The sequence below is a fragment of the Stegostoma tigrinum genome, chromosome 21, assembly GCF_030684315.1.
Source record: "Stegostoma tigrinum isolate sSteTig4 chromosome 21, sSteTig4.hap1, whole genome shotgun sequence".
NCBI classification, from domain to species: domain Eukaryota; kingdom Metazoa; phylum Chordata; class Chondrichthyes; order Orectolobiformes; family Stegostomatidae; genus Stegostoma; species Stegostoma tigrinum.
The window spans coordinates 10668602-10689011 of record NC_081374.1 but is presented as its reverse complement, the minus strand read 5'-3'; the positions used below and the strand labels follow the sequence as shown (position 1 = coordinate 10689011).

Here is a 20410-nt window from a genome sequence, read left to right as displayed (position 1 = left end):
AATTATTCCTCATTTACAATCACCAAAAACAGGATATCCAATCATCACATCACTGTTTGTGAGATCTTGCTGCAAACAAATTAGGAGTCATGTTTCTCACATTAATAGTGATTATAATGTCTTTGGGCTATCCTCAGGTCCTATGTAATTGGAGATTCGTCCAACAGGATACAAGATTCACCCAGCTTTGGTGATACCCCACCAGGGGTATCTGGCATTAACCCAGTTTAAATAAAAGCACAATTTTTTATGCATGGGATTCTCCAAGAGACCAAATGTCAGCCTATCCAAGCCTTAAACATATTTTCATGGCAGAACAACCCTCAGCGGTAGACAATTACATTAATTCCCAATTGTCTCAGTGAAGAAGTTTCCCATCCCCAATCCTAATAATCAGCACTTCATCCTAAAGCTCTGCCCCTGTGTGCCTACTAGGGAAACCCCAACTAAAAGGCAATCTAACCATCATCTCTTAATATTCAATAGTATAACATTCAAGTGAATGCCCACTTACAACACCCTTGGGTTACCATTGAGCAGAAACTCAACTAAGCTCGCCTCATAAACACAGTGGCTACAAGGAGGTCAGAGGCTAGGAATATTGTGGTAACTCACCGCCAAACTCCCCAAAGCCTGTCCACCCTCTACAAGACACAAGGCAGGAATGCAATGTGATATTTACCACTTGCCTGGATGAATGCAGCTCCAACAACACTCAAGAAGATTGACACCATCCAGGATAAGGCAGCCCACTCGATTGGCCCTACATCCACAATCAGCCACTCCCTCCACCACCGACACTCAGTAACAGCAGTGCCTACACTCACTCTGTATGTATCAATAAGATTATCACTTTTTTTTCCTGAATTCACAGTACAGACTAATTTATTCAGCCTCTCATCATTGCTCAACTCTTTCAACCAGATACCAACTGAGAGAGTCTTCACTGTGCTTTCTCCAAAACAAGTAGATCTTTCCTTAAGACCAAAACAATAGTGTCCCTGGTGGGGTATCACCAATGCAGGGTGAATCTTGTATCCTATTGGACGAATCCCCAAACATTTTCTCAGCTGTATTTGAAATATAGTTTGAAGTTTGGAAAGTAACATAGATACAAGAGTAGATCTTTCAGGCCCTCATTCCATGCATCCTGGCTCGGTATGCCCTTCAGTTCTCTCACACCTTGATCAGCTTAATGGCAAGCGTCCAATTTAATGCTCTGAAGTCAAAGTTTTGGTTTGGTCAAGAGAGCTAGCTTTCAAAGATAGACCTTCACTAACTATCCACATTCTTAACTGATTGTAGTAGATCGCCCCAATTCACTACTTCCAATCATGCCCTTTCATATTATTCTGAGCTGTACTGTGTAGCACCAACTGGGTTTTATCAAGTTCTGTTGTTTGTATATAAAGAGACATTGTGTTGATAATTATTGATGGCTTGGTAACTACTTTATCAGATGCAGAGAGAACCTAAATAAGCATCAAAATTGGCGTCACCCTTGAAACATATTTCAAGAACGTCAAGATTTGTAAAAATCAAACACTTCAGACTTACATTTACTTTTTTTATTCTAGTTAGTTTCAATATTTTTCATAATAATTCTTTGATATTTCTTTATTACAATACATTGATGTACATTATAGGGTATACCCCTTATCTAAATTCCCAACCAAAGTTAGCTATAAAACAATGCCTTCCCTGACATCTTCGCAGTCACGCAATGAACAGCTTATAATCTATGAAAAAATATGCTGCTTTGTCAAATAGGAAATGGGAACTAGATATAGTAAAGAAGCACATGAAGTTACAAATGTCATATTCTTGATCCTTTTACCTACCCATATCCTGAGTCGTTAAGTGTAAAGTCTATAAATGCAAGGCTGGAAAAGCGCAGCAGGTCAGGCAGCATCCAAGAAGCAGTTAAGTCAATGTTTCAGGCCAATGCTGACTGACCTGCTGTGCTTTTCCAGCCTCATACCTATAGACTTTGGCTTCCAGTGACTGCAGTCCTTATCATCTCCTCGTTAAGTGTAATGTTTCCCAGTCCCTTCAAAATAAACCCTCCTTTGAACAGAAGGTATGGTTGTTACAGGCCAGTATCCTCTCTGTGAGCTCAACCGTTGTTCAATTTACAAGGTTTATACTAGAACAGCATTTCCCTTAGTGCGAAAGGGGTTGGGAGGGAGAGGTGGGTGTGTGATGCCAAACAGACCTGGGAAGTCCATGAATTTTGAAACTTCCCTCCCCTCGAAGAAGGTCAAGGTGTTACATAATGAATAGAGTTACAGAAGCGGGACAATATTTAATTCTAAACATGAAGTTCAGCAAGGTCACTGGTCCAGGCCGAGTTAACACCTCACCTGGACCTATGGTCTGAATGGTATCATTAACGGCACCATTTAGACCGGCAAGACGGGGTCACAAAAAATAAATAAATCAGGGATTGATACAACCTTCAGAAAAAGAAAACTAGGCACATAAGATTTTATGACAGAACGGGATTGGGTTCTGTATTGGTGCCCTGAAGTCAACCCTCGTTCTTCACAGGAAGGACTGTCACCTCATAGCGGGCACTGGGTTGTAGTTGGCACCTACAGAATTGTAACGTAGTGTGAAAAGCTGCTGGACTGCAGAGGCTGTAGACAGAGCAATTTCTACAAATTGTGTCAATTTACACCTCATACTGAGCTTCAAAAGGACGCTTGGTTTGCTGTGGAATTGTCACCCATGCCATGGCATGGAAGGAGGGCACATTAGCACGGAAGATTTGAGTCAATGGCTGACTGCTATTCTTTACATCCAGTCCTGCTGAGTTAAATGGAAGTATAGAGACTCTCCAATTAATTGCCATAAAGTCTGCCAAATTACAAATGGTCCTCCAGCAATTAAGAGGTCATTTGGAAGCAAACAGGCCAAGGGAAGTTCTAGAGTAGTCCCTAATTTTATCTGTTAGGGCTTCTTTCATCATCAAATTTGGTAAGGCTTTCAATCACATTTGTGAGCTAAAGACTGTGTATGGAACCTCCAACTCCCCATAATTTGTGTTCACGTTGCAAATAGTTTTATAAATACTACACTTTTGCGCGGCCAAATCATGCACAAAAGTTGACAATTTTTTGGCAAGAGCCTGCTTAAGGGTGTGCTTTACTCAACTAAATTAAATTGGAATTGTTTTTGTACATTCTATGTTCACTGACCTTGCTTTAGTGTTTGGAGATGGTCAAAATACATTCATCACAGTAACCTGCCTGTGTACAACTACTTCTAGGGGAAAGCGAGGCACACATTAGGTAATAATGAACAGGGCTGGACAGTACTTTAAAACAGACCTTCTGGCTTTGGTCATCAGTTAACGCTGACTGTTACAATGGCCAAAATTAAGAGTTTTGTTCTGTTTTACGCACAGCATCAATCACACACTGGCTCAACTTGACTCCATTAGCTGACAAGTTAATTATTGTTCTATGTGTTGACCCCCACCCACCTCCCAAATCTCACTTTCCAGTCCAGTCTCCTTCCTTGGTTCACACTTCAAACCCTCAACTCAATCTACCCTAACCCCGACCTCTCCCAAGCTCAGTCCCTTGTTTTCATGCCCTACGCACATCCACATCCCAGGTCACATTCCCTCCTCACTTGTCTTGACATGCTTTGGCCTCATTTCCAGCATGCCATGCCTCCAGTCCTGTGCAGCCTCCTTGCAATGGTGCTGGCATTCTGGATCTCTCCATTCCAGTCCCCTCTCTATTATGCCCGTACCACCGACTTGTTGCTTTGCTTGCCCTAGTCAATCCTCAACATTCAGTACACAGTGAAGAAGAAGCCATGAATACAACTGAATGAAACCCAGAGAGATCCACACATTGTTCACACCCCCAATGCATCATGGAAGTAATTGTTCCTGAATGGAACTAGAATCTGCATTGATGCGATAACATCAAGATATTCCATGTTGATCATATATTCTCTGGGAAAACCTGATCAGGTAACAGTTAGCTGTGACTTCATAACAGATTGAAACCATGTACTGTTGCACTCACTTACATTTAAACAGATCCAGATTTCCTTTTTAAAATTAAACCTTTTCTTTCAACTGACCCAACAATTAACGTAACAATGTAATTCATGTTTTCGTATCGCTGAACTGTGCCAACTTCGCAAAGATATTGTTCAGATAGGCGAGGCACAGTTAGTCTGTGCCTCAACACTGCACATATTTGAATAGTACTCTCTTTCAGAGTGAGCCTGGATAGAGATCAGCATTAGATAGTTCTTTTTCCACTAATTTTACAAAGTTTCTTTATGAAATGAGGCATTTTCATTCTCTAACCCCAGCGGATTTGTTTTCCCCCAGATTGCTCAAAGTATGGAATGAAACAAGAAGCTGCAAGATCAGCTGATTAAAAGCAAATGGTCCCAATAGGTGAAACCTCTTGTTTAATTCTTCTACAGCTTATTCACTTCTCTAAACCTCCAGTTTATAGGTAGGTCACTCTCTGCTTGTCATAGCTCTAGATTTACACTGAAGCTATACTGTAGCTGCTGAAGAAACAAGTTGACATGTTTGCTGATGCCACTGGTTTTAGGATAGGATCGAAGTCAGACCCTCATGCATGTATAATGCAATCATAGTTCTCCCATTCTTGCTGACAAGAATTTATTTACATTGGGATTCTAAATCATTGCTGCCAGTTTATTAATGCTAACAACCAGCACAGTGAGTACCATTTTATTGTCCCGGAATTGGCCAAGTTTTGGTTCTCTAATCCAGCTCCGTCCTTCAACGAGAGAACTTATTTTGCTGCCTTAGGATTAACCCAGTGAAAGCTTGCAGTCCAAGAGGCAGCCTGTTACCTCTCATCTCCATCTGGGATTGACTCAACGCACAATAAAGGCCTGCTGTGTTCATCCAGCTCCACACTTTGTTCCCTTGTAAAATTCCTCTTCCACAACCACACAAGAGACTGAGAATCAGGTTGCTCAATGGCACTGACGTTCTCAAAGACCAGCACATGATCAACATCAACTCCGAGCTGGTAAATATCTGCTATGTATTCTAAATTGCACTACACTCATTCCTCAAGATGACTGCATAAGTTTCCCTTCAGCACATTCCAATTACCCCTGATGCTCACCAGAACTACTGCCTTCACCATCATGGCTATGTCTCAGAAATGCCACAGACAAGAATGAGGTTTCCCGCTTCAAACCCCTGCTTGACTTGCAGTATTCATCTGCTGCCCAGATTTCTCGCCTTGCTAGCACAAATTTTTAGAGAAGTACTAAGAAGCGTCAGGCCAACTGGGTGTGATCTTCACAGAACAGAACACAGAGAAGCCCAATCCAGTCCTTTGCTAACTTTTGAGAGCTCCACATGCTTCTGAAAGATGGATTGGTGGTTGTGGGAGAGCAGTTAAACGGAAAAAATGCCTTAAGGAACTTATAACCAAAAAAAACTAACCAGTCATAGTCATGTTACTGAAATAACAAGATGTGGAGCTGGATGAACACAGCAGGCCAAGCAGCATCAGAGGAGCAGGAAGGCTGACGTTTCGGGCCTAGACCTAGTTACTTGTCAGTGCTGACCTTAACAGAGCGCGGTTTGAAACTGGCAAAACTGGTGCCGCCTAGAGAGATATCAGGTTGGTTGTCCCATGTCAAATGTCTACACAGTGGGACCTTAGACTGATAAGACAGCCACACCAGGGCTGGGCAAAGGAGGAGTTCAGTACTTTGTAAATTCTGGCATAAACTTTTCAACTTTATACAGCACATATGTACAGAGGGAAGGTTAGAGTCATACCCTGCAACAGTTTAACCCAGCAGTGACGGAAGATTCCCATATACATTCAGATATTCCATCAGGCAGGCTGGACATACACCAATAGCCTATTTAGCAAGCTATAGAAAAGCTCATCAACAGTCAGTCAACAAGTACTCGCTGAATTTGACACAAGCTCTGTAAAATTGAGTCTTCATCATAATTCTGTTCTACATCACCCCATGACAACACAAGTAGCTGGGGCTAATGCTAATGAGAAGGCACACTGATGTGTAAAGATATGGTATCCACTGATAAAATGGTTTCAGCCACATTTTCGGACAGACATGAAGATTGAGCTAGTTTAAACATGACTAAAGCCCACACTTTTTGCAGTCTCTCCCAAACAGGCTTCTCAAAGTAGTCAACAACAACAAAAGAAATTTAACAGGAAAGCAGAGGTTGAGGAGATAATATATTTGCAATTTTCTGCATTATTCTGAAGTAAATTGTTCAGTGAGAGAATCTGCTGATTGCCAAGAGTAATGGGTCTGGAAGAGAAGGAAAGTCAAGAAGAGTATTTATTTGGTCTTCTTTTTGGGAAACAATGGGTTTCTCTGCCTCAATCTGCTCCATGAGGTCTGTGCACGGTGAAACTTTCATGAGGCCCCCTTCACTTTCAGTGATCATATCAACTGCAGATCATTCTGCACACTGCGAGAGAGAGGCCTCCAGCTGGCTATGCAGAGTAAACAAGCAAGTACAGTGTTTGATGCAGGTTCAGGATTAGCTGAGATCCCCACCACACCTGGAAAGTGGGGGGGAACATCTGTCCATCCTCCTCCTTCAACCCTCAGTGGATAGTTGGCAGTGAGAATCACATTGGCATCAAGGGACTCAAATAGTGATCAGTGCCACTAGTGATTACGCACCCACTCTATTGTCTCGCTCCCTGGTAAGGTCAGTGGTTGATGGGCATCAATATTGCATGAAATGACCATTTCCCTGGTGATCCAAGCTCTGGTGTCAGTTCCATGTCCGACAGTGTGTCCAACCTGCTTCTCTGAGATACCCCTTGGCTAGGGAAATGATACTGAAATGAATTCTTTTTTAAATAAAGTTACCCATCTTCTGGGGATCTAGGGCACTTCTTCTCCCTACAACTCTCCTCTTGGGGTTCTGCTTACTGTCAGCTAACATGCCTTGTCTCACTGCACACGCCAGCTTCCAGTATAATGTGCAGTCCTTACTGAGCCTCAGTCTACTCCATGTTCTCTCTCTCTCTCTCAAATATACAGCAGGAATCTAATAAAAATTTAGGCTGCACGGTGGCTCAGTGGTTAGCACTGCTGCCTCACAGCATCAGGGACCCAGGTTTGATTCCACCCTCAGGTGACTGTCTGTGTGGAGTTTGTACATTCTCCCCGTGTCTGTGTGAGTTTCCTCTGGGTGCTCTGATTTCCTCCCGCAGTCCAAAGATGTGCAGGCTCGGTGGAGTGGCCATGCTAAATTCCCCATAGGGTTCAGGGATGTGTAGATTGGGTGGGCTGCTCAGAGAGTTGGTGTGGACTTGTTGGGCCGAAGGGCCTGTTTCCACACTGTAGGGATTCTACGAAAATACTTGGTTCCTCTTATGACGTTTATAAATATACAGTATCAATCACTTTTAACATAAATATTTTCCCCAGTATATCATGAGGGAGTTTAGAAAATATAAAATGTCTTCATAGACTTTCCTTCTGCTCGAAACCTCAACCTTACAGTGGTAGCCCAGGTTCCTCAGAATTCATTACTCAAACACAAAACAAAATCAGATCACATGAAGGACTAAAACAACATGGAACTCTTGGAGTAATATTGCATCTTGGGAGGAGATGTTTTCTTTGAATATGAAGGGATCGTTCAGTCTGGTCTTTGCTGGGTACCAGTGGCTCCTGCTCAGTCTTAAACTCAGCCCTGTCGATGGTGTCAATATATGTCAGACAGCCTTCAGTATGTTGACCCGTGATACTTGATGGCAGCAACAGCTTGAGCTGCAAAAGAAACACATATCAAATTATATCAGAGATAATGGGAACTGCAGATGCTGGAGAATCTGAGATAACAAAGTGTGGAGCTAGATGAACACAGCAGGCCAAGCAGCATCTTAGGAGCACAAAAGCTCGGGACTAGACCCCTTTTCTGATGGAGGGTCTAACCCGAGCTTTGGTGCACCTAAGATGCTGCTTGGCCTGCTGTGTCCATCCAGCTCCACACTTTGTTATATCACATATTAAATTATCTCACTGCACCACATAGCTGATCAGCTCTTAACTCCACATCTCACAAAAAATAAAAGCACATTAAAGTGAGGAGGAAAGAGGCGATTACACAAATAAGATTGAGAACAAATAGATTACAAATCCCTTACTTTATAAATTTAGCAATAGTGTGAAAATAAATCAAAATTTAATCAACTCGAGCTGACAGCATATTGTCTCTGCACTGGAACACAATATGCATATTGCAATAGCCCTTTCAGTTTTATTCTGTAAATTAAGAGGAGATGTACTTACAAGGCATTGCAATTATTCCTGTGCTGAAATCATAATTTTGCAATCCTTTTTCTACTTTTTATTTTAATGCTATCTAAAACTAGGTTGTGTGTTATCAGTTTTACTTCTATCTTTGTTATAATTCAGCCATCCCTGATGATTTTTCAGCAAAGCTTTAAAAACAAAAATAGGCACATCCCAAATACCAGGAATGCTGAGGAAAGAGAAAAATTTGAGAAATTTAACTTTTGAAGGAAGTGACTTGAAAGAGACCTTATCCAAGCTGATAAGAGACTTTTCAAAAAGAAACTATTAGTATCAGGGCTCTGAACACATCCGTTTCTGGCAGGAGTCAACCAGAATTGGCAGCTGGTTGTCCCTAGGCATGATCCTGCAGAAATGGCTCTTGGACTCAGGGTTCCTGTGTGTGTAGCACTCTGGCAGTTACTATCTTGCAAGCACATTGCCTGAGCCCTGCCACTTCCTCTGAATGTAGAAGTACACTGCTCATTTCCAGTTATGAAGACATTGAGGCTAAAGAAAATTGCCCAGAACCTCTGAGTCAACAGTTTGGAGGTGGGGTAGTCCACATGACTCCTCCAAAGAGCCACCACTACCACACCCCAACCCCGCACTTGCCACAGCCAATCCACCCAACCTGCACATCTTCGTACTGTGGGAGGAAACCAGAGCACGCGGAGGAACCCCACACAGACAGCTTCCCAAGGCTGGAATTGAACCTGGGTCCCTAGCGCTGTGAGTCAGCAGTGCTAACCACTGAGCCACCACCCAGCTTGGGTGGAAACTTGCAGTTGGCGTGGCCGTCATGTATCTACTGCCCTTGTCCTTCCAGATGGTCATGATTGTATGCTTGGAAGGGGTGTTGGTGAATTTTTGCAGTGCATCTTGTAGATGCACGCACTGCTGGTGGTACAGGAGTGATTTTTTTTTCTGAATGTGGTGCCAATCAAGCAAGCCGCTTTGTCTTGGACTGGTGAAAGGCTTCGAGTATTGTTGGAGTTGTACCCATACAGGCAAGTGGTAAGTATTCTATCAGACTTCTGACTTGTGCCTTGTAGATGGTAGCTAGGCTTTGGAGAGTTAGGAGGTCAGCTGCTCACTGCAGAATTCCTACCCTCTGACCTGCTCTGGTAGCCAAAGTACATATACTGATACTAACTTCACTGATATGGCTAGTCCAGTTGAGGGTCTAGTCAATGGTAACCCCAGGATGTTGATAGTGGGGATTCAGTCATAGTGAGATCATTGAACGTCAGGGAAGACAGTTAGATTCACCTTTGTTGAAAATGGGTCATTGCCTGGCATTTGTGAGCCATGAATGCTTTTTGCCATTTGTTAGCCCAAGCCTGGATATTGTCCAGATCTTGTTGCATGTGAACACAGACTGCTTCAGTATCTGAGCAGTTGTGAATGGTGCTGAACATTGTGCATACATCAGTGAACATCCCATTTCTGACCTCATGATGGAGGTAAGGTCAACAATGAAGGAGCTGAAGACGGTTTGGCAAGGACACTCTTCTGAGACACTCCTGCAATGATGCCCTGGTGCAGATCCTCAGGATAGCGTCCTAGGTTCAACTTACCCTAAAAATCTTTATTCTTTCTATTCCTGTGTGCTCTGAGACATAAATTATGTTTCTCAACAAGCTGCGCATCAAAACATAAGAAATCTTATTCAGGTATCAATGTCACTGAAATACTCAACTAAGGTAAATGCAACAATGTGTTAGCAAATGTCGTCATCAAAATCATATGATTGAACATCACATGACTTGTGTCACATGATCTCACGACCCATGATCAAATGTTAGGGAATGAATCAAACGAAAGATGAAGCCTTAAGAATAAAGGAAATTGGTACAAATTGGAGAAAGGCGATTAGAAATGTGAGGGCCTGCACTATCCAAGATTTCAAAGGACGTTATGACAATCTGATTCAATTTACACCAACCATTGAGTAAAGCTAATGCTGAATAAGTAAACATCATAGAAGTATGTCATTCTTTTAAAGTTATAAATGTTGAATTTTTCTTTAAAAACTGCTTACTTCTTCAGACACACATTAAATGGCTTCCGTCAGTAATCTGAGGTGGCAGTGAGGAGATGGGAGATGATGGTGGGTTTGAAGAATCTGGTGCGCTTGAAGCTGGAACTAAATGGAATGAAAGCGTGGAACAAATGAAGCAAAGATGATGGCAAAAGCGTACTTTCAATAATCACACCCTTGAGCCTGCCCACTGCAAAGTCGTGCATTTCCATCATCCCATTCTCCTCCTGTAATTAGCTGTGGTTGCAACGCCCTGCCTTCACTCTCAGTTCATGGTCACCATACCCATTATTCAGGTTGCCCCCTGTGTAAGTAGCTGTTGTTGTGCTTCCTCATATTTGCCCTCTCTACAGTTCCACCAACTTAAAGACCACCCCCCCCCCCACCCCACCATATCGATGTCGGGCCACTTTCCCCCTTCCAATCACCACACCCCACCAATCCAACTCTACGATACCCATTCCCACTGTCTGTACTAGCTTCCTTCCCTCACCACAGGCAGCCCCACTTCCCATGCATTGCCCTTCCTCCCTCCATCAGGACATCTGTCTTTGTTTCCAATCTGTATGCAACATTAAACTGGTTTCCCGCTCCATAAATCAGCCCATACACACCAACCTCCTGTAGTGCTTGACCCAGTTAAGCAGGATGGACACTACAACACAATCCTTTCCAATGAACAGCATGATGATGTTGGATTAAAATAAACATGCACTGAGTGAATGGCAATGGATTCAAAAGTAAATTATTTTAGTAAAAAAAGCATCATTAAGTATTTAATGCCTAATAGCAATTCATCCTGGATATAAATTCATCTGAACTTACTAGCTGTCTGAGCTGAGCCCCATTTGACCATCACAAATGTTTGCGTCCGAATAATAATGGTGAAGGCACTTCATTATCTATCTCTAAGTACTGACAGCCTCTTTTCTTGGCCCATTGCTGTCTTTTGAGTGATGGCCTTTCGATGGTAAGAATTTAACAGAGAAAGAAGCCATTTAGCCTCAGCTGGCAATAATGGTCCATGTGTTAGTGGCATTTACACAGTCTAGGACAATGTCTCAAGAATGACGAAGGAACAGTGATGCATGACCAAGTCAGGATGCTACATGACTTGAAGGGGATTTTGATGAGCATTCACATCATACCAGAGATGATGGAAAGAGTTGGGGGGAGGTGAGGCTGCATGGGGCAGGATCTCAACAACAATCCGTGACAAACTTTCCAGCAGGAGCTGGGGCACTGACGTCAGGGTCATGTGGGTGTCTGGGCCCCGAAGGTGCCCACATCCCATGTGCCTGCATGATCCTCCTGGAGGTAGGCAAATCACAGGCTGTACATGTTGGAGAACCAATCAAATTGCGGCCACCTATAGCAGGAGCGGTGGGAGCTGCTGATGAAGGTGGAAGACTCTAGAGGGCATCTCAAGCCTTAGGACTTTTGAAATTGTTGAAATGAAGTACGGTCATAGCTGCCAGACCATTATTATTCGTAGGGTGCCCTTTGATCCCTTTAAGCTTAAAAACTATACGTAATTCCTTCTTGAAAATATTCAATGCAATGGCCTTAATCACTTTCCACAGCAGAGAATTCTCTACACTCATCATTGTCTGGGCAAAGACATTTCTTCTCAACTCAGTCCTAAATGGCCTATCCCATATCCTTACTGTCACCCTTGGCTCTGGACTCCTCGGTCATTGCGAACATCCTTCCTGCATTAACCCTGCAGAGTTTTGTTGGAATTTTATAGGTTTCTATGAGATGCCCTCCTCATTTTCTTTCACTCTGGTAAGAGGCCTTTACTGCACCCCAATAAAAGTCGGAATCATTAATCTCCAGAGCACAAGCAAACGTGACTGATTACATTACCTGATAAAAGCCTACTTCGCCTGGATGCTTCGGTGGCCAGGGCACAGGAGATCTCAATCCTCTTCTCCTGCTCCTGGAGCTGGAGCTCGGGGTCTATGTTAGTGTCGGTGAGCCCTTCGTTTAGGGGGATGATGTTCTGCAAGCTGACATCACACAAACCATTCACTTTGCTGTCCAAATGCTCGCAGTGTCCTTCTCCCATCATACTTCCTGCCCAGGCCCCCACCCCAAATTCAGAATGAGCAATTTGCTCTAAGAAGGTCGCTTCATTGCTTTCTCCCCTATCTTGTATTGTGGAGAAAAGCAGACAGCGCTGGAGACACTCAGCAGGTGTGGCAGCATCTGTAGCGAAACAGAGAGAGTTAACTTTTCAAGTCCAGTGTGACCCTTCTTCAGAACATCTGACCAAGGGTCAGTGGGCCAAAACATTAACTCCATTTCTCTCTCTACAGATGCTGCCGTAGATGTTTCTCTAGCACTGTCTGTCTTTTGTTTCAGATTTCCAACATACGCAGTTCCTTGCTTTTACTTTACTGGATTGACAACAGTTGGGCACAATGGGAAACACTGGAAGTCACCATCTCTCTCCTGCTGTCAAAACTATTTTTAAATTGCTACATTGCTCATACAGATGATGACGCCAAATTAGATATTGAAAACTGCTTGTCAATGGGAAAAAGGACATTCTAATTACATGGGGGAAATTGAAGATTCAAAAATTATACACACGCATACCTCAAGTAAACCTTTGTACTGTTCTGTATGAAGGACAGTTATATTTTATATCGAAAGTCATTTTCAGGAGGTAGCATCACTGGTAATGGTGATGACGCACTTCCATCCTGAATGAATTTGATTTAATACAATGGTGAGGATGTTTACGCCATTTCAAATGGCCTTTAAGAATCTGCATTGTTATGAGATGGGAGTCACAGATCAAGTACAGCCATAGAAATGTACAGCATGGAAACAAACCCTTCAGTCCAGCTCACCTGTGCCGACCAGATATCCTAAATTAATCTAGTCCTATTTGCCAGCATTTTTGCCTGTAATCCCTCTAACTCTTTCCTATTCATATACACATCCAGATGCCTTTGAAATGTTATAATTGTACCAGCCTCCACCACATTCCCCTGGCAGCTCATTCCATACACGCACTACCCTCTACGTGAAAAAGTTGTTCACAAGGTCCCTTTTAAATGTTTCCCTTACCATTGTGTATAAGTCCTGCTCTAATTCACCTTTCCAAAATGCAGCACATTTATCAAAATTAAACTCCATCTGCCACTCCTCAGCCCACTGGTCCATCTGATCAAGATCACATTTCACTCTCAGGTAACCTTCTTCCCTGCCCACTATACCTCCAATTTTGGTGCCATCTGCAAACTTTCTAACCGTATCTCTGATATACACCCAGCTCATTTATACAAACAGCAAAAAGCACCGGATGCAGCGCCGATCCTTGTGGCACATCACCAGTCACAGGCCTCCAGTCTGAAAAACAACCCTCCATCACCACCCTCTGTCTTCCACCTTCAAGTCAGTTCTGCATTCCAAATAGCTAGTTCTCCCTGTATTCCATGTGATCTAACCTCACCAACCAGTCTACTATAAGAAACATTGTCGAATGCCTTACTGAAGTCCATATAGATCACATCCACCGCTCTTACCTTCATCAATCTTCTTTGACACTTCTTCAAAAAAACTCAATCAAGTTAGTGAGACATGAATCCCCGTGGACAACGCCATGTTGACCACCTCTAATCAGCTGTTGCCTTATCAAGCACATGTAAATCCAGTCCCTCAGGATTCCCTCCAACAATTTGCCTACCACTGTTGTCAGGCTCACCAGTCTACAGTTCCCTGGCTTTTCCTTACCACCTTTAAATAGTGGCATCACGTTAGCCAACCTCCAGCTTCCAGCACTTCACCTGTGGCTATCGATGATACAAATATCTCAGTGAGGGATAGCACTCACTTCCCTCATTTCCCACAGAGTTCCGGGGTACACCTGATCAGGTCCCAGGGGTTTATCCACCATTATGCATTTTAAGACGTCCAGCACCTCCTCCTCAGTGATATGGACATTTTTCAAGACGTTGCTATTTATTTCTGCACATTCTCCATCTTCCATATCCTTCTCCACAGTAAACACTGATACAAAATATTCGTTTAGTATCTGACCCATTTCCTGTGGTTCTACACATAGGTGGCCTTACTGATCCTTAAGAGTTAGGTAATGGGTAAAAGATTTCATGGAAACAGAGAAACTAGGAACAGAATTAGGCCATTCGGCCCTTTGAGCTCGTTCTGTTATTCAATATGATCAGGGCTAATCATCCAACAGAGACCCTTATTCCCGCTTTCTCCCCGTGTCCTTTGATCCCTTTAGTCCTAAGAATGTATGGAATGAGCTGCCAGAGGAGGTTGCGGAAGCTAGTACAAATACAACATCTAAAAGGCATCTGGATGGGTAAATGAATAGGAAGGGTTTAGAGGGATATGGGACCTAATGTTGGCAAATGGAACTAGGTCAGTTTCAGGATCTGGTCGACGAGGTCGTGTTGGATCAAAGGGTCTGTGTTTTCATGGTGTACAACTTGACGATTTAATGACTCTATAACCAGATCTAACTCCTTCTTGAAAGCATGCAATGTTTTGGTCTGAACTACTTTCTGTGGCAGAGAATTCCACAGGCTCACCACTCTTTGGGTGAAGAAATTTCTCCTAAATGGCCTGCTGCTCATCTGAAATCTTCAGAACTGATGACAAGTTACTTTGGACCTGAAATGTTAAATTTGATTCTCTCTCCACTGACCTGTTGAGTTTCTCCAGCATTTCTTTCGTTTGTAACTGAGTCTCACTGATCTCACAGTCATGGGGTCACAGCAATTTTCAATTCTAAAGTTGTGGGTCTCATTTGGAAGCATTAGTCTGCAGCCATATAGTAGAGAGACCTAGTTACTAACTCTTAGGGGATAACAATGGCCCTTACCAAGTGTTAATTCATTTAACCAGTCAAAGCTTATGTAAACTGTTATCCTATTATGTACTATACCATATCTTGTTACTCAAGGATGTGCCTTTACTGTTGATGTGTTAGTGGTTAATCCTTCACCACTGATTACAAGTAAGTCCCAGATATTACAATAAGCAGCAAACCTGCCTAAAGAAGATCCCAATAGAACCAAGTGCCAACTACGGACATCTCTTACAACATCCAAGGCTTTTATAAACACATTGTTAGCAATTCAGTACCTGGATTTTGCGATGAGTGTTTTGATGCGTTCCACTTTCTTCTGCTTCTCTTTGAGCTCCTCTGGACTGAGAGGAAGCTCAGGTTCAATCTCAATGTATCGCTCAGGAATGAAGACTTTGTCTGGTGTGGACAACTGAACACAAGATAATCAATCAAGTCAAAAGCAGGTAAACATTTACAAGCCCTGTAACCATACTTTGTAATGTGGGAACAGATAAGCCATTCACTGTGATACCCGGTCTTAGTCAATACAAGGTCAAACAATGGTATCCATTAAAATAAATGAAATCAAGCAGGATCCGGTCAGAATAGATAGGGAGAAACTGTCTCCAATCGTATAACAAAAGAGAACACAAAAACAGTTTTAATGTATTCTTTAAAGAAACAAATACAACGTGAGGAAATGTGCTATGACATAGTGAACTGTTAGGGTCTGGAATGAGCTACCTGTAAATACGATGGAGGCAGGTTCAATCAAGACATTGTAGAGGGCCTAGGATTATTATTTGCAAAGAGGTATTGCGCAGGGTTTAGGGAAGAGGCATCTGTGACAATGCTAGAGAGCTGGTGCTTGTATGATGGGCTGAATGGCCTCTTTGTGAAGCGTTATTAATTCTGTGAAATCAGCACTGGGGAATTAGATACTCTTTGCACCAAGTGTTGGGCTTAGACACTTTATGGTCAAGCAGTGCACGGTCAGACATACCTCAAATGGCACAGGCAGTCGATAGGAAGTCAGTGGGTAACCTCAGCATGACCGCTTCCAAAAGCCTCTATCCATTCTGCACACATTCTATGTCTGTTATCAGGAGTCCTGATCCTTTATTAGAGGAGACTCAACTCCAACAGCTCTGGCCTTTCATAGGGCTGCCAGCCACCTTTCAGTTCCACACCTCCACCTGGAGCAGTGCTCACACACAAGATTCCAGTCAGCTGGAAGCAGGTGCTAGAATGGGTCGGGGGCTGGGGCCAAGAAGATAGGACCCAGGAAGGAAGGTGACAGTGGAGGGATGGCTGTTACTGTGCAGTAGGTCCTCCCTGTTAGGGAATTATCTGTCTTCAATCCCACCAGTTTTACTGGAGGATTGCTCCATTGTGGAAAGGGCACTCACCTCCACCAAACACCATCCCCAACCCTTCCATCCTGATTCTGCAGCCTCATGCAACCTCACAGTCCCTCCCATAAACCAGATAAAATTCCACCCTGGTTCACATTGATCCAAAATACCACTCTTCCTGATGGATGGTGCCAAAGGGCCAGAAGTGGGATCTACAAGACTGCAGTGTATCTGTGGTCCACAAACACACACACACACACACACACACACACACACACACACACACACATTCATTCCGTCACAAATATTTTCAGGTTTGGAACATCAGACAGAGTGTAGCTCAAGCATTTGCACACTCTCACACACCCTTAGTACTCGAGTCACCCTGACACAGCTGTCATTGGTTCAAATTCTGCTTTAGGGCTTGACTGTGTAATTCAGGCTGAATCTTTAGTACAACACTGAAGAAGTATGCCACCTCTCAATGGCTATTTCCAAATCCAACAGCACCATTCAAGAAGGGAAGTCCTCCAGAATTTTGGGACAACAATTTAGCCCTTTCACTGATGTCAACAAAACTGATGGGTTGATGACTTAACTTGCTATGTGTTGTAGAAGCTTGCTATGTACAGACACCACTGCATTTGCTTACTTTGCAAAGGAATTCTCTGGCATAAATCACAGATACCCTCAGGACACGAGATGCGTTTAATAAATGCGATGTGCCAGTCGAATGCCCCATATTAAGAAGTACTTAACCCAGTTACCTGCTAGTGCACCATTCTCTATTCCATTTCTTCACTTTCTCATTCCTCTAACACTTCTCCAAACTCACACTGCCTTCCAGCAATCAGTGACCATTGTGCACATCTGCCCCCTCCAACACAACCACACACCTCCTTGTTAATGTCCACGGAATAGTGCTCGGGCTCCACATCCATCCTCCTGAGTCGGGCAATCTCTTCCCTCGGTGTCTCATGGTGGTTTCCTGTCTGTTCCCTCCTGACAGCTGCCTCTAGGTGAGTGATATCGATCTCTGTGGTCTTACGCCGAGGAACCTGGGTTGGATGGGGAGAAAGAATAAATCTACAGCTCTCATACAAGGTGACAGCTTTACTGGACCAAAAGTGCCACGAACCGCATTATCACAATACTCATTAAGAGGCTATTGATATTTTCTTTTGAGTGCGATCAGGGTTCTAATGGGACTTGGTATAAGATGGTTTCTCTAGGTTCATACAAGCGTGCGATGGTTGGATGTGGTAAATAAATTAGTTTCATTTCTATGGCACCGTTACGACCTCAGGATCTCAGGTTCTGAGGGTGGGTCACTGGACCCAAAATGTTAACTGTTTTCTCCTTCACAGATGCTGCCAGACCTGCTGAGCTTTTAAAGCAACTTTGTTTTTGCATCTACCAACATACTTTTGATTCAGCAGTATCTCTTTATAAGTGCTCAAGATACTCGACTAAGTAATGAAGAGCAGAAGTAGTACAGCACCGTGCAGGGGCAAAGAGCCCGGGTCGGGGGGGGGGGGGGGTGTCATCAATGAAATATAGAATATGCTGCAGCTCTTGCATGCACCTCAAGCTCACAAAAACTACAATGTGAGAATGGCCTGATCACAAGATTTTTGATAAAAAGAAAGAACCGTGGGCGCTGGAGACCTGGACCAAAAACAGAAACTGCTGGAGAAACCCAGTATATCTGACAGCATCTATGGGGACAGAGCTGAGTTAATGCTTCAAGCCTGGTGACTCTTCATCAGAACAACTTATGAGTTTTTCCTCTGTCTCTGAGTGCTGATGTTCCAAATTACTCTGTGCTTGTTTAGAACAAGAGTTAACCTGTTGAAATGGCATTGTCTACGTAAAAATGCCACGGGGGGAAATTTCATACAAGAGAGTCAGGCAGATAGAAGTTATTATGTTAATTTCTCTGCTCATCGATGCTAATATTATCACTAATCTATTTAATATTCAGGTCTTGCAAGTTATATCTGACACTTCAATTTTATAGTATCTGTCTGTTATAAACAGTGACTTCAATGTAACAAAAGTACCCGGTATGGTCATCAAGCATAATGATAAATAAATTTATCAATCTTTACAAACAAGAGGAATTAATATTTATTTCTCACTTTATACCACCAACTCAAACCCTTACCAACAACTCTCAATAATCAAGATCAGATATCAAAGTCAGATAGAGTTACAGTTAAAAATCCTTACCTTTCAATTGTACCAGAATCTCTCACGTATTGCTAAAATGAGTGACATTTTTTGTCAATTTTTTTTCATCTTGAGCTCATCAGGACATTTTGCAAGAATACAAATTCGGGGGAAAACTTGTATTTATACTGTATGAGAGGAGACTGCTATTTAGTTACGCTATCTACAAGATACACTGCAGAAATTCAGCAAAGATCCTCAGACAGCATCTTCCAAACCCATGACCACTTCCATCTAGAAGAACAAGGGCAGCAGATACATGGGAACACCACCAACTGTAAGTTCCCCTCCAAGTCACTCACCATTCTGACTTGGAAATATATCGCTGTTCCTTCACTGATGCTGAGTCAAAATTCTGGAATTCCCTCCCTAAGGGCATTATGGGACAACCCACAGCAGGTGAACTACAGTGGTTCAAGAAGGTAGCTCACCCACACCTTATCAAGGGCAACTAGGGATGGGCAACAAATGCTGGCCCAGCTAGCAATGCCCACATCCTACAAAATGAATACATTTTTTAAAAAGTGGACTTTGATTGGTAGAGATATTGCTGTATAGAATGCACCCATTTATGCTGATTGACAGTTAACAGCCAGGATTTGTTAAATTTTACACCAGGCCAGTAAAATCTGATTGACAGGGTACTGCCCTGAGAAATAAACCATTGAATGGCTGTCATCTATTTTGTTGACTTGAAACAGGCTCAGTGCATGTATATGCTCTTTCTGATTGTGAAGAACAGGGCCCTGCCTGTTAATATCTGTCGCTTCCAGCCAGCACATAATGCACATTGGTGCATCACACTACAAGTCTTACTGACACTCCTAAAATGGTTGTCAGTTTAGTTCCTTGCAAACTTAGGATTATCCATCCAATGCTGTCCAACTGCAAAATCACAAATTCCGTTGAACCAGACTTAAGAACTGTGGCTTCAACACACCCTTGTGAGTTTTTCACTTCTTATACAAACCAGCCATGTCACTGGTGACTGAAATTGCCAATTCAACATGATTAGGCACAGGCTGAAGAGACTACAACAGCATTTAAATTGAAGCTAGAGAAAGATAACAACTCAATTCACTTCAAACCTTGCACTTATTTGTGACGGAGGCGGCAGTCAGGTGCCCAAGGTGACAGGATGTACGTATTAATCCAAATATCTCTGCCACCCAAAAAAACCCCATAGCGGTAACAGTAAAAGGTAATTGTTAGTGAAGTAGCCATTGCCCCAGAGGATCACAGGGCTGCACTTTCAATGAAGAAATTGGCAATGGTTTAAACTGAGGACGTCATATGTCAGACCAGGGGCGAGGTTGAGAAGGTGGGACCTTCAACTTAACCTCAGCCAATGCAGCAACTGGACCCACACTGTAGGTGTCACGCTGCATTATAAACCAGCCATCCGGCCAACTGAGCTAATCCAGCCTACTACAGGTGTTCATCAATACTCTGTTCGTTACATTGTTAAGATACATAGGTGAAGGGCATTGGTTGATCGAGTGCCTAGAGTACACACAACGGGAGACCACTGGGATACGGGAGGCATTAAGAGCAAATTAAACATACACAATGCTACATCCCGTAAATTAAGATTTACTAAAGGAAAGGATCACGATCTAGTTTCAC

The 20410-nt window shown here is 43.0% G+C and overlaps 1 protein-coding gene across 17 annotated transcripts in view; it reads right to left on the bottom strand.

The window, feature by feature from the left end:
* Window positions 1-4974: 4974 nt before the first annotated feature.
* Window positions 4975-20410, bottom strand: part of plekha6 (pleckstrin homology domain containing, family A member 6) — a 351695-nt gene continuing 336259 nt past the window's right edge. For 16 of the 17 annotated variants that reach the window (XM_048553351.2, XM_059653334.1, XM_048553352.2 and 13 more), the window contains 5 exons: window positions 17449-17610; window positions 15494-15627; window positions 12236-12378; window positions 10367-10471; window positions 4975-7797 (listed from right to left, as the gene is read on the bottom strand). In XM_048553351.2, the coding sequence (XP_048409308.1) occupies window positions 10371-10471; window positions 12236-12378; window positions 15494-15627; window positions 17449-17610 (540 nt within the window). In that variant the 3' untranslated portion in view covers window positions 4975-7797; window positions 10367-10370. The remainder of the gene's footprint in view (window positions 7798-10366; window positions 10472-12235; window positions 12379-15493; window positions 15628-17448; window positions 17611-20410) is intronic. The other variant, XM_048553354.2, reaches the window with a different exon arrangement.